At 43.6% G+C, this 14,725-nt stretch overlaps 1 protein-coding gene across 1 annotated transcript in view; it reads right to left on the reverse strand.

Annotated features, from left to right (window-relative positions):
* Positions 1-12,437, reverse strand: part of LOC106562298 (chromodomain Y-like protein 2) — a 46,120-nt gene extending 33,683 nt beyond the window's left edge. The window contains exons 1-2 of the mRNA XM_014127082.3: positions 12,109-12,437; positions 540-1,218 (exon numbers count right to left, since the gene is read on the reverse strand). Coding sequence (XP_013982557.1) covers positions 540-1,218; positions 12,109-12,132 — 703 coding nt within the window. The 5' untranslated portion in view covers positions 12,133-12,437. The remainder of the gene's footprint in view (positions 1-539; positions 1,219-12,108) is intronic.
* Between the last annotated feature and the right edge of the window lie 2,288 nt (positions 12,438-14,725).

The raw sequence follows: 14,725 nt of genomic DNA on the forward strand, positions 1-14,725 counted from the left end.
TAAGGACCTCACAGAACATGTATTCAACTATAGGTCACGGAGGCATCCTCTGGCTATCTCATCTACATCTGCTACAATGCAGAGATACAACCTGGTTTACCAAATCCACTATGGCATGTAGCTAACTGTTCAGAATACAATGGATTTCCATTTCAAATGAATATTCCCATCCCGCTGGAATCACTGTAATTCAATAGAGAACAAAACTACATTGAATTGGAATTGAGTGAAAATGAAAATGACAACCACAATATAACAATGTCATTTCCACTGGGCTATTATGTAAGCTAACTGGCTGGCATATTGGCAAGATAGCAAGCTGACTGAACAAACCAGCATCACCTCAAGCTGTGATGTAAATGTTCCGTCTATCCCTCTGTCTATCAATCCTACTACAAATCCTAGAGTTCACTGCACATGTTCATTCAATCAATAGCTAGGGGCCTGAATGTTTTCTGGCCAGGTCACTTGGCCAGGACAAACTCATGACCCAACTATCTATAATAAGGTGTATATACCATTCAGAGCACGTCACTTACCTAGTTCGTTGACCAGTGGTGTCCCGGGGGTCTCCACGCCCCCCATCACCCTCTCTACCGTGTCATGGGTCAGTCTGTGTGTCCTGGCTGTTGCCCTGTACAGGACAGGGTCCATCTCTCCGTTCTGTAGTCCGTTATGGGGGCTCCTTACTGGGGGCACAAACTGTAGTCCCCCCGGAGAAGCCTTGTATGGCATAGCTTTGGTCATCCTGTGTGGAGAGACATGCTTCCCCCCCCCTCCTCCTCCAGCTCCTCCTCCACTCACCTTCTTCTGCTTCAGAGAAGCTCCAGTACCAACCCCCAAACCCATGCCCTCCCTTACCCCTGCCCCAGGATTAACCCCGGCCCCTGGACTAACACTAGTCCTTTTCTTCTTACGTGCCTCTGCTCGTGCTCTCGGGGTGTCTGGGGCTGGAGGAAGGGCGGATAGGAGGTGTGGTCCAACACCCCCTAGTGGCCCTCCTGGCCTCCCTAGTCCCCCAGCCGTCCCGGGGGGCAGCTTGGGGGGTTTGGGTTGTTTGTGTTGGGTGTGCAGATGCAGGCCGTCGATGAACTCCTCACAGTGCAGCAGGTGGTGCTCGGGCTCCCAGGTGTCCTCCTTGCTGCCATAACCCTTCCACCGGATCAGGTACTCCCACTTGCCCTTCTTGTTGCGCCGCTTGTCCATGATCCGCTCCACCTAGAGGGAGAAAATCAAGAAAGAGTCAGTATTTCAAATGACATGATCACAATTCAATGACATTATCCTTGCCTAATAAATACCTATATCAGTTCCTTGGTGATTCATTCAGAAATGTGCACATGATACCATTTGTAATGATTTCAAATCAGATTGAAAAAGTACCACCTGTCACCATGTCATTCTCTAGTAAGCATGTGTAATAGGGATGTAAATAAAGTCTGACTAGGTTAAAGCTCTACTTTGAATCTCTCCTCTTTAATGTTAGCATAACCAGCCTATCAGTAATTCTGTTCTGGAATTGCTGTGCTGATAGGCAAGCTCTCATCATGCGTTAGAGAGAGCTGTTATAGGAGATGTAGGAGAGGAACAATGGGAGCAGCACTGTGATCACACAATTACAGATTAAACGTGGAGCTGACAGACTGAGCATTTTGGCCTAAGAGTAGTTCTATATGAATTCAATCACTTTCTGACTGCCCCCCTTTTGATTTGAACGAAACCTTCCATGCATGTTTGCCCATGGTACAAGTGGTCAGAAAGTGACTTGCTTGACCTAATTGCCAAAACATTCAGGAGATAAAAGGTGCTCAAAGTTGACCCCTTTTGCATACCCACCCTACCATGAGACATCCATGTTTTCATCACTGAAAAAAGATAAACAGTTGGGTTTGATATCATTTGAAAGCTTACAAACAGGGTTGTCAAACTATTTAATCATCACTTATAGAGGTGAAAGCCATGTCGTGCCTATAAACAAGTGAGAAGCGTGACTCCAAACTGCTTTCTGAAAGCAATGGGCACTTTCTCATTCACTCGAGAGATTTCATTGTTTTAGAAACATGACAAGAAATTGCCGATTATAATGCCTACACTAGAGTCTAGTTTGTCCATTGTGTAACAGACAGGGTGTTCTTGACATATTCTCAAATGCACAATAATTAGACTCAGGAGAGGTGGTAATGATGGAGACAATGTTTGGCAGCACTGAACAAGTCCATTACCAACGAGGAAGCGTTCAATGTTCAGCGACTATATCTGGAATACTCAAATCACAAACCTTAAAAGTATAGACTGACACAGACAGACTCAATAAGAACAGCACACACACAAACTGAAAGACCAACAATAGAAGCAATTCCATCCTGGCTCCAACACAGAAGGACTGGCACAGAAACGCAAATGTACTGATAAAGAGTAGATGTCAGTGGAATAGTACACCACACACACACACACACACACACACACACACACACACACACACACACACACACACACACACACACACACACACACACACACACACACACACACACACACACACACACACACACACACACACACACACACACACACACTTCCCTGACTAAACAGAAGGATCTCTGAAGGGGAAGAATCTGTTTCAAAGCTGACCAAATCATTTGGTTTTGCCATATAGACACTTACAGTATAAGCTACAAAGATATCCACAAAGCACTTCTTCCTCAACTCAATATTAACACTACTCAAGCAGGCCAATAGTACCAACTCCAGAGAGCTGGGAACGTCAGGGCAGCATATCCCATCTCCATTCCAAAATAGAGTAAAACTTAACATCTCAGACTATTCTAGCACAGATAAAGACACACTGTATATTCGAACTTCATGAATAACTTAGACATTATGTGCAAATGTTGTGGACACCTCTTCAAATTAGTGGATTTGGCTATTTCAGCAACCCCTGTTCCTGACAGGTGTATAAAACCTAGCACACAGCCATGCAATCTCCATAGACAAACATTGCACAGCCATGCAATCCATAGACTAACATTGGCAGAAGAATGGCCTTGCTGTAGAGCTCAGTGACTTTCAATGTGGCACCGTCATAGGATACCACCTTTCCCAACAAGTCAGTTCGTCAAATTTCTGCCCTCTAGAGCTGCCCCGGTCAACTGTAAGTGCTGTTATTGTGAAGTGAAAACGTTTAAGAGCAACAACGGCTCAGACGTAAAGTGGTAGGCCACACAAGCTCACAGAATAGGACTGGCGAGTGCTGGAGCGCACAGCGCGCAAAAATCGTCTGTCCTCAGTTGCAACACTCACTACCGAGTTCCAAACTGCCTCTGGAACCAATGTCAGCACAAGAACTGTTCGTCGGGAGCTTCATGAAATGGGTTTCCATGGCCGAGCAGCCCACACAAGCCTAAGATCACCACCGCAATGCCAAGTGTCGGCTGGAGTGGTGTAAAGCTCGCCGCCATTGGACTCTGGGGCAGTGCAAACGCGTTCTCTGGAGTGATAAATCACGCTTCACCATCTGGCAGTCCTGATGGACGAATCTGGGTTTGCTGATGCCAGGAGAACGCTACCTGCCCCAATGCATAGTGCCAACTGTAAAGTTTGGTGGAGGAGGAATAATGGTCTGGGGCTGTTTTTCATGGTTTGGGCTAGGCCCCTTAGTTCCAGTGAAGGGAAATCTTAACGCTACAGCATACAATGACATTCTAGACAATTTGTTTGGAGAAGGCCTTTTCCTGTTTCAGCATGACAATGCCCACGTGCACAAAGCGAGGTCCATACAGAAATGATTACTCGAGATCAGTGTGGAAGAACTTGACTGGCCTGCACAGAGCACTGGCCTCAATCCCATCAAACACCTTTGGGATGAATTGAAATCTGACTGCGAGTCAGGCCTAATCGCCCAACATCAGTGTCCGACCTCACTAATGCTCGTGGCTGAATGGAAGCAAGTCCCCGCAGCAATGTTCCAACATCTAGTGGAAAGCCTTCCCAGAAGAGTTGAGGCTGTTATAGCAGCAAAAGAAGGGACCAACTCCATATTAATGCCCATGATTCTGGAATGAGATGTCCAAGGAGCAGGTGTCCACATACTTTTGGTCATGTAGTGTATGTCTCTCGGCTTCCGAGGATAATTGATTATTAAAAGTACATTTGTAACGTCTTGCTGGTGGGAGATACAGTAGGACCCAGTCCACTGTGGGAAGGAGATAAGAACCCATAGGCTGACATGTAGGCTGCACACACACACACACACACACACACACACACACACACACACACACACACACACACACACACACACACACACATTGAGCATGACATTTGACAGAGCCATTATGAATGACCACAGAATACAAATAGTCAAGGGGGAGCTTTCTCCATTCTACACACAGACACCCGGATGCATAATAAAGGTTATGTTCTCTGGGTCGTGACCCTTTCAGTGGTCTATATTATTCTGTATAACATTCTGTTTTCGGAGTATGTTCGCGTGTGTGTGTAGATGTGCGTGTGGTACATGTGTTCTTCTGTTTGCCTGTTGCATGTCCACCCCCAGAGACCAAGCAAACAGAAACAAGCCTAATTGGTTGGTAGCAGCTCTCTCACGCCCTCCACCACATCATCTCAGGAGGGACCTTCCCCCTTGATCTCCTGTTCTCATGGAGGCAGTTGACAATGGCACTGGAGAAACTAGCAGGAGACCTTGATGCTTCAGGGACCTCACTGAGGTTCTCTGTAGACATTCATGCTTTCTTCCAATAACCATCATTACATGCTGCAGAAAAGCAATAATAGGCTCATTCAATCTTTATTATCACATTTAGGAAGCCACACACTGTAGAACTCAAGTGTGTTAACAGACATAACTCTATCTATGGTGTCCTCTTCAATAATCTGTGATGGCCTCTTTGTTTGCAAATGAATATGAATATACAGCTATTAACGTGAACTGTTGACCTAGGTTGTTCTCTGACAGTACAACATTAAAGATAGAAACCAAATTAGTATTGGAAACGGGGCGTTTTATTGAGAACAGAGTCTGTTTTATACTGTAATCCATTTCTTGATCCAGACCTCCATTCATCACACAACCTCACATCTTGCCAAGAGTTGTTTTTGTTCAGCAGTTAACCTTGTACCAGATGGAAGTGCCCTGACATTTAGCCCCAGCATTTCCTTGGTGTTTAGTGGTCTCATACACAATGCTGCGGATGACAAGCTATGGGAAGACAAGCAGACTCCCACACTAAGGAGCATGCAGACATCAGTCTGGCTACTATACTTTACCCTCCCCACTAGCTATGTAGCTGCCTGCCTCCAGTTCAAATGCTTTTCTCCTTTCCTTTAGAAAACATCCTCCCACCCACATGACTTCAATGGAGCTTGACTTAGACCTCGCATCGAAGCTGGGAGGGGCAGTGTGTGTGTGTGTGTGTGTGTGTGTGTACAGAGGAGAGTTTAATGAAATGCCTTTTTAAAAGAAAAAAGGAGTAACAAAAAGTAGTGATTTGCTCCCACACAGGAGAGAGCGAGCAGCGCAGAGCTCCACACACCTCTGTGTAACACACGCACACACACACACACACACACACACACACACAGCAAGCCGGAAGGGTCGTCTGCCTCCCAGCAAGCCCATTAACACATAGTAGGACACTGAGCCCAAATGGCCATCTGCCCATTACCAGACAGTGATGGGATGAGCAACAAGGACATAAATACAGAGCCGCTCCACATTGATACTATGCTGGCCTGTGTATAAAAATATGTATATGTGTATAGAAAGTATTCAGACCCCTTCACTTTTCCACAATTTGTTACATTACAGCCTTATTCTAAAATATTTTAGAACATTTCACTCCCCCTCAATCTACACACAATACCCCATAATGACGAAGAAAACGTTTTTTTGAAATGTTTGCAAATGTATTAAAAATAAAAAACAGAAATATGACATTGACATAAGTATTCAGACCCTTTACTCAGTACTTTGTTGAAGCACCTTTGGCAGCGATTACAGCCTCGATTCTTGGGTATGATGCTACAAGCCTGGCACACCTGTATTTGGGAAGTTTCTCCCATTCTTCTATGCAGATCTTCTCAAGCTCTGCAGAACTATTTTCAGGTCTCTCCAGAGATGTTCGATCAGGTTCAAGTCTGGGCTCTGGCTGGGTCACTCAAGGACATTCAGAGACTTGCCACTCCTGCATTGTCTTGGCTGTGTGCTTTTGGTTGTTGTCCTGTTGGAAGGTGAACCGTCGACCCAGTCTGAGGTCCTGAGCGCTCTGGAGCAGGTTTTCATCAAGGATCTCTGTACTTTGCGCAGTTCATCTTTCCCTCGATCCTGACTAGTCTCCCAGTCCCTGCCGCTGAAAAACATCCCCACAGCATGATGCTGCCACCACCATGCTTCACCGTAGGGATGGTATTGGCCAGGTGATGAGCGGTGCCTGGTTTCCTCCAGATGTGACGCTTGGCATTCAGGCCAAAGAGTTCAATCTTGGTTTCATCAGACCAGAGAATCTTGTTTCTCATGGTCATAAAGTCCTTTAGGTGGCTTTTGGCAAACTCCAAGCGGACTGTCATTTGCCTTTTACTGAGGAGTGCCACTCTACCATAAAGGCCTGATTGGTGGAGAGCTGCACAGATGGTTGTCCTTCTGGAAGGCTCTCCCATCTCCAGGAGCTCTGGACACAATTCTGTCTCTGAGATCTACGGACAATTCCTTCGACCTCATGGCTTGTTTTTCTGCTCTGACATGCACTGTCAACTGTGGGACCTTTACATAGACAGGTGTGTGCCTTTCCAAATCATGTCCAATCAATTGAATTTACCACAGATGGACTCCAATCAAGTTGTAGAAACATCTCAAGGATGATCAATGGAAACAGGATGCACCTGAGCTCAATTTCGAGTCTTATAGCAAAGGATCTGAATGCTTATGTAAATAAGGTATGCGGTTTTTATTTTTAATACATTTGCAAAAATGTCTAAAAACCTGTTTTCGCTTTGTCATTCTGGGAATTTGTGTATCGATTGATGAGGATTTTTTTATATTTATTCCATTTTAGAATAATAAAAAGTCAAGGGTTCTGAATACTTTCCACTGTATCATACTGAGCCTGAATGGTGTGTGTCCAGCTTGCTCATTACCAGAGAGAGGAGATATATTAAAGAGACTTGTGCTGTGGAGAGTGTTCACCTCATTCCCTGGAGCCAGCTGCTTCTTACAGCGCCATGGTGGCCCTGGCCAGTCTGCTCCTTCTGACAATGACCACCTCCAAGGGGGACAATCAGCAGGGGGCAGACGTTCAATCTCAGTAGCTCACACACACACACACACACACACACACACACACACACACACACACACACACACACACACACACACACACACACACACACACACACACACACACACACACACACACACACACACACACACACACACACACACAGTTGGGCTGGTGTGATGAGACCGTAACATCCTCTTTCTCACTCTGACATAAGGTCCATTGTTAGTGGCCGGACCTGACATGTCACCCTGCTGGGTTCTTACTTCCAAATGGATTATTTCTGTATGCCTGTTCACCAACTATTCAATAGGAGTCACAAGCCAAGAAACACTGATTACGTGCACATTTGCAGACTAGTGGACATAAACACTAGAAACAAAAAAGAAACAGACAACTTCTATTTCCTTTGCATTCCAACTAGGCTATCGGGAGAATGTTTCATGTTAAAGGCTTTAGGTGTGGATGTGGAGCTGTTGAGCTCCAGCAATGAGGAATGCTCCTGCCACCCGAGGTGCTGTGCACATTAGTATGACTTAACAACCTAAGATGGGCGAGCAGCAGGGGTGTCATGAAGAGACGATTATGATGCTTACCGCCCTGCGCACTGTCACACTAACCAGATCAAAGCCGACTTCAGAGAGAGAAAACACTCTCCTTCCTCAGGTTAGTAAAACAGACAAGGGGAGTGGGTTGGAGAGGGGTTCAACAACACACACAATACATGACTATGAGCTGGCAGGGAATCAGTGGAGGTGGAGATGCCTATCCTGAGCATCCAGTTCACAGTACCCAGAGCCTGGGTATAGCAGGAACACACGGAGATCTGCCAGGGCTGAGTACTGCAGTTTAAACGCTGTCAAAGGGGTTCATTTAGTCCTTCTAAATTAAAATTGACATTTCTGTTTGTTGGTATTGAACACAGAATTCATGAAAGAAGTCAAATCTTAATTCAAGCAATGGTCAAAGAACACATTGTGAGTATACTGTCTCAGACAGCTTCAGTGTATTTGGCGACCCATTAAGTGCTGTGTATCTCCCATGCAGTGCATAGTTTATTGCCCTCATGGCCCACATGATTCCCCCCCTGCGAGGTCAACCCATTTCCTCCAGTCTCTCTCTACCGCTCCCAATGGCCAGTTACAACTACTTTTGTTTTGAACAAGAACTTGTGGTCGTGTGTTGGGCCTTTCAATTGTGCTGATAAAGGCTGCATGTTGATGGTTAACAACTTGATTACTTTATGAATTTTGAATGAATAGAATAATGAACTGATGATTATTTCAGCTGCATCTTGACAGCTCATCATGGACCGCAAGGCTCTCCAGAGGGTGGTGCGGTCTGCACAACGCGTCACTGGGGGAAAACTACCTGCCCTCCATGACACCTACACCACCCGATGTCACGGGAAGGTCAAAAAGATCATCAAGGACAACAACCACCCGAGCTACTGCCTGTTCACCCCGCTATCATCCAGAAGGCAAGGTCAGTACAGGTGCATCAAAGCTGGGACCGAGAGATAGAAGTTGTTTTTCAATCTCAAGGCCATCAGACTGCTAAACAGCAATCACTAACTCAGAGAGGATGCTGCCTACATTGAGACCCAATCACTGGCCACATTAATAAATGGATCATCAGTCATTTTAAACAATGCCACTTTAATATTGCTTACATATCTTACATTACTCATATCACATGTATATACTGTATCCTACTGCACCTTGCCTATGCCGCTTGGCCCTCGCTCATTCATATATTTATATGTGCATATTCTCAGTCACCCCTTTAGATGTGTGTGCATTAGATAGTTGTTGGGGAATTGTTAGATTACTTGTTAGATGTGTGTGTATTAGGGAATTGTTAGAATACTTAGATATTACTGCACTGTCGGAATTAGAAGCACAAGCATTTCGCTACACTCGCATTAACATCTGCTAACCATGTGTATGTGACCAATAAAATTTGATCTTGAGCAATATTTAAATCACTTGTTGACTAATCAAAAGGTTCTAATTTAGCTCACTCCATGACCACTTTCATGACATTTTCTGGAGGCGTACAAATGTGATTTATTTCTATAACAGAATATTCATATTTCCCTACATCATATCATGCATTTCTTGAAAACATAACACAAACTCCTAAATATAGCCTATCCATTGCTAATCCATAGGATTACTGCTGCTCAGTCACACAACAGAGGGTTTATCAGAACTGCAGGTGTTCTGAGACATTGGAGCTTGGGGCATCTAGTGTAGGTGGCCACTTGACTAGACCAGACCATCTCAATCAATATGAGATAAGGAGAGGGAGAACATAAAATGAGTGTGTGTGTGTGAGTGAGTGAGAGAGAAAGAGAGTGTGTGTGGGGGGGCAGAGAGAAGCAGAAAGAGAAGCAGGGAAAGAGAGATGCAAAGAGAGATTAATGGTTGAGTGATGGTGCATAAGAAAGTAGCATAATTGTACAATCATAGGCCTATCATATTTCAAAGATATCCCTCTGAAAATGTCACAAAGTTAAGTTGAGACATGATCTTGAAATATCAATAATTCTGAGCTCTTCAATGTTCCACATTTGATTCAGATAATTTTGATTCAACTTGCATGTCATTTAACTGGGTGTATAGGCCTAGATGTTGCAGTTCCTAATTGGAAAGTAAAAACTATAGTTCAAATTCCTCCTCTGCAAATCATAGCTTCTTAATTCTTCTAAACTAAGTGTATCATAGTCCTACAGTTTGTTAGGTAGCCTAAACACACCTTCACATGTAACACACTTACAGGCCCACATTTCCTGAATACACTTCAGGAGTCATACAGAAGGACACTATTTATAGTGAAGTCTTCCTCTCGCACTTGTATTACCATGTGCTTGAACCAGTTCAGCCCACCTCACTTACTGGAATACACAGATCTATGTGAAAAAAAGGCATGTCCAGAAAGAACATGTGCTAACTGGCAATTTCAATAAGTGATTGTCATCGTTTTGACCATCAGAAATTGCATTTACGTTGTAGCCAATTAATACGCCATATGAAATGTGACCTGGGCTTGTTAGGTTATATAGAGCAACAGACCTCCCATCATTTAAGTGCATTTGTCATTACTAAATCTTTTTTTTAAGGTCAACCTTTTACGGTGCAACGATTAAAATGATTGAATATGGATTCAAACACCTGAAGAGGTGTATTTGGTGGAAAGTGGACAGGCACATTTCCAACTATGTCAGCAAACACAGGAAATGTAGGCTTTATGACAATGTTATTCCTAATGACTAAAAATGACTTGTTAATACTAATGGTTCAGTTGGTAGAGCATGGCGGTTGCTACGCCAGGGTTGTGGGTTCGATTCCCAAGGGGGGCCAGTATGAAAATGTATGCACTCACTCCTGTAAGTCGCTCTGGATAAGAGCGTCTGCTAAATGACTCAAATGTAAATGTAATGAATAAGAATTCTAAATCAATCACTACAGCCTAAGGAAAACAGTCAGACAGGGATCATTTCAGAAGCCATTTAAACTGACTGAACCATTTCTCAAAGCAATAGTGAAACAATGTAACAGAGAATTCCTAGCCAATAAATCAGAGGAAAGCACACATTTTAGTTATGACAACAAACAGCAGGAAATAGCTCACAGCTGAGAACAAGCACTAATGTCATCCTGCTCAACAGTTGATGGTGACATGCCACACAATAGGTCAAGTGCAAGGCAACTTATTTACCTATCTAGTGATGATCAGGCAATCCAACTAGTTTGTGACCTTGTAGTGCAACTGGTATAGGCCACCAGTGAAAAGAAACCAAAACATTGTAGCATGGCATCACTCCTCCAATAAAGAAGAATTGGAGTCAGCAACATTGTCAACAATAGGCCTACAATAAGCACAAGACAAGCATGGAAGACTGACCAAGTTCTTGGCAGCAATAAATCCAATCCATCACCATAAAAGTCATGCCATCCCATTGGGCCAAAACTTGTTGAATCAACGTTGTTTCCACATCATTTCAACCCTCAAAAAGCAATGTGATGACGTTGAATCAACGTGGAAAATTGATTGGATTTGCAAAAAGTCATCAACTTAAGGGCATCGTTTTTTAGCACAAATTTTAACCTAAATCCAACAAAAAAAGGCACCATGTCATTGATTTCCCGTTGAATTCACGTTAGTTGAAAACTCAACCAAATGTTGGCCTAAATCAAAACTAGACGTTGAACTGACGTGTGTGCCCAGTGGGATGTGCGCGTAATCATCGAGACCTTCTAGGCTATTCCATCCATCCATCCATCCATCCATCACCCAACATTTGGCAAACTTTTCGCCCCGGAATTGTTTAGGCGCACATTCTGGCACGCCAAATGCATCATGTAGTTAAACCACAATAACTCAATCGAAGCTTCTCCACTACATTGTTGTCACCTCCACTAAATGTTTGCTCGGCTAATAATACATAGTCTATCCTCTGGCATGCGCACCTTCCTAACCATCACCCGTCTGGGGCAATTTAACGTGTCCGTTTATTGCTCCTGTCACTTTATCATGACTTTCAACTAGCGCGACCGACAGGGAGTTTATATTTTATGATCTTATCGCGAACTCGAACACTCACAACTCTATACAATTCACCCGATACAAAAGTCGCCGAGGCACATCGAAAAAAGACGAGCCTCATCTTCTCGAGAGGGTTGGTTAGTTTCGCCTGTCAAATGGTTTAGGACTTCGTTTTTTCTCCATTAACGAGGACCTCCCCTTACTTCCTAATTCCAGTATTCGTCAATATTACAGAGTATTTCGCTTAGACATGGTTTCACAGTACCTCGTAAAGGTCTCCCGAAGCCATCCTGTGGTGCGGACTTCGGCGGCGCGGCGTTCTTGCTTGCCTTGTTGTCTTTTTTGGATCCTATTCGCTCGGTGTTTTGACGAAAGCCCTGATAGACGGGTATTAGCGAACAGCCTTGTTATTCTGAGCCAGCCGCAGTAGCAGATCATCAGACAGTGTCAATCGAGCCCGGCGCTCTGCGATGGATCGCTCTTCACTTAAAACAAACAACCAAGGGGAGATTGGGGCGGTGCTGTTTATTCAGTGCGGAGTGGATGACTGAAATTAGTCAACGTATGAACGTAATCATGTGTGAAATGCGCTCCAGTCCCCTGCGCTGTAGAGGTATCCCAATCTCCATGAACCAAATGGATGATGAATATACGTCTTCCGTTGAGGGACACCAAATGATGAGTCCAATTTGCTTTCCTTTCCTGTCTGTCCAGTTGAATTGAGACGATCATTTGAAGAACTAATTGGTTTTATAATCTATTTCACCTAGCACATTTGTTATTGTGAGTAATGCGATGTAGTACATTTGATTAGAGAACTGTCATTGCTCATTATAGTAGACATATTGCCCTCTTCCATTTTACTGCAATTTTTCACATTCAATGTTAAAATGCCACGATGACCCTGACACTCACTGTAATGAATGTTCTCCATGTAATAACATAGTTGTTAACATTTATTTACCCTAAATGAGATAGGCCTACTTTTCCAATAATGAATGGGTTACATTTACTCATTAGGTGTAAATGAAATGCAGAATAAAATAGGCCTGCTCCTCTGAATACCTTCGTGTTTAAATGAAATGCTTAATAAAATAGGCCTGCTCCTCTGAATACCTTCGTGTTTTAGTTGGTGGCTAAACTCAACTGGTTATTCATTTAATTAAGAATACGATTAGCACTGCTTTTTTAATACTGACATAGTGTGGACTCACATTTTTTAAATGTATTTTTAAACATTATCCTGCAGAACCTGTTGCATTCCACATCCAGGGTTGCCCAGCCTTGACTTGATAAATGGGCAATAGCCACAATGCAGTGCAAAGAAGACTGAAGACAGTGATAAGCAACAGTATGGTACTTTCAACAGTTGTGTATGTCACATCAGACAATTATTGACAGTTTACAGTTTAGTGGAAAGTGTATGAGGGAAATAGATAGATCATTTTGATATTATTGCTCTATATTGATTGTAATCCGAGAGCCCTTTAGGTACTCCTTACATACTTGGTGTCCTGTGATACCCATTTACTTGGCTGTGGTTTGCTTTCATATTAAACTCTTATTAAACGCTCAACACACATTTACCCCCTACTCACCAGATATTTAGAGATACTTGGTTTCTCTCCACAGAGACATACAGTAGGGGTTATTTGTGTTCCAGTAAGGCTGTGTGTGTGTGTGTGTGTGTGTGTGTGTGTGTGTGTGTGTGTGTGTGTGTGTGTGTGTGTGTGTGTGTGTGTGTGTGTGTGTGTGTGTGTGTGTGTGTGTGTGTGTGTGTGGCTAACCACAAACCACACCCTTCAACCCCACCCCCAACAACGGCCTCTAAGCCAACAGAGCAGCACGGGTGATGTGAAATTAGGGCTTGTGGAACTTCCTGTGACCCCATTTACTGTCCCCTGTCTGCGTCTCTCTCTCGTACTGCAGTTCATACAGCCTCATTCTGAATCATGGGTTTTCCCTGGCCATTTAATGACAGGCAAAATAAACCCTGGAGTTTCCTCAATGTTGTCAGAGGTTGACACCATTTATAACAGTATAACAAACCCTCTCTTGGAGTATGAAACAGGTGCTGAACATTTGTGAGAATGATTTGTAGGGATGTTGCTGGCATGTTAAAACATTGACCTCAGACACGTTTTGCCTTTAAAATCAGGGACATCTCTGGCAGTAAGGGAATGAGGAAATGACAGAGGAGGAGGTGTAGTCTGAGTAGATTCCAGTTTGCTGTATGAGATCCCTTTTCCATTTGCTGAAAACCAAACCGTTTGGACTGTTTAGCCGGAGGTGCACCAACACCAAGTCTATCATATACTTCCAGCGGCTCTGCATTTCATTGTATTTGGCAAAACTAAGAGAGGGAGAGAGAAGAATAAGAAATTACATCCCTTAAAAAGTTGAATTCTCTGTATTTCTAGTTGTGAAACCACTATACATTATTGGTATGATGGACACAAACGTCTCCCATCTACAAAACTGCTGTAGGCCTGTCATGTCCAGTACTACTAAGATATAGTGGGGTTATAACTTATAAGTGCTCCTGATGAGTGCTACAATGCCTTATGACTGCATAATAACCCATCGTAGCTGTTGACCTTAAGTAACATGTTACTGCTGCTTTGGCAAACGCCCATGTTTAGCCATGACTATTTACAGACCATGACAACACAATTATCAGGCACAACAGAAGGTGTGCCCTTTTGAACACATGATGTCATCTCTCTGTTTGCACTTTCACCTCATACCTTACTCCCAAATCATTTATCACAGAGAGCAAAAAGGAGGAAGGGACAGAACTGAAATGACTCCACTCTACTTTGGATATACAGCAGTGAATGTAAGCCTCTGTGTCCTACCTCCTATATGTTACCAGACAAACC

Source organism: Salmo salar, chromosome 11 (genome assembly GCF_965601325.2).
Source record: "Salmo salar chromosome 11, fSalSal1, whole genome shotgun sequence".
NCBI lineage: Eukaryota > Metazoa > Chordata > Actinopteri > Salmoniformes > Salmonidae > Salmo > Salmo salar.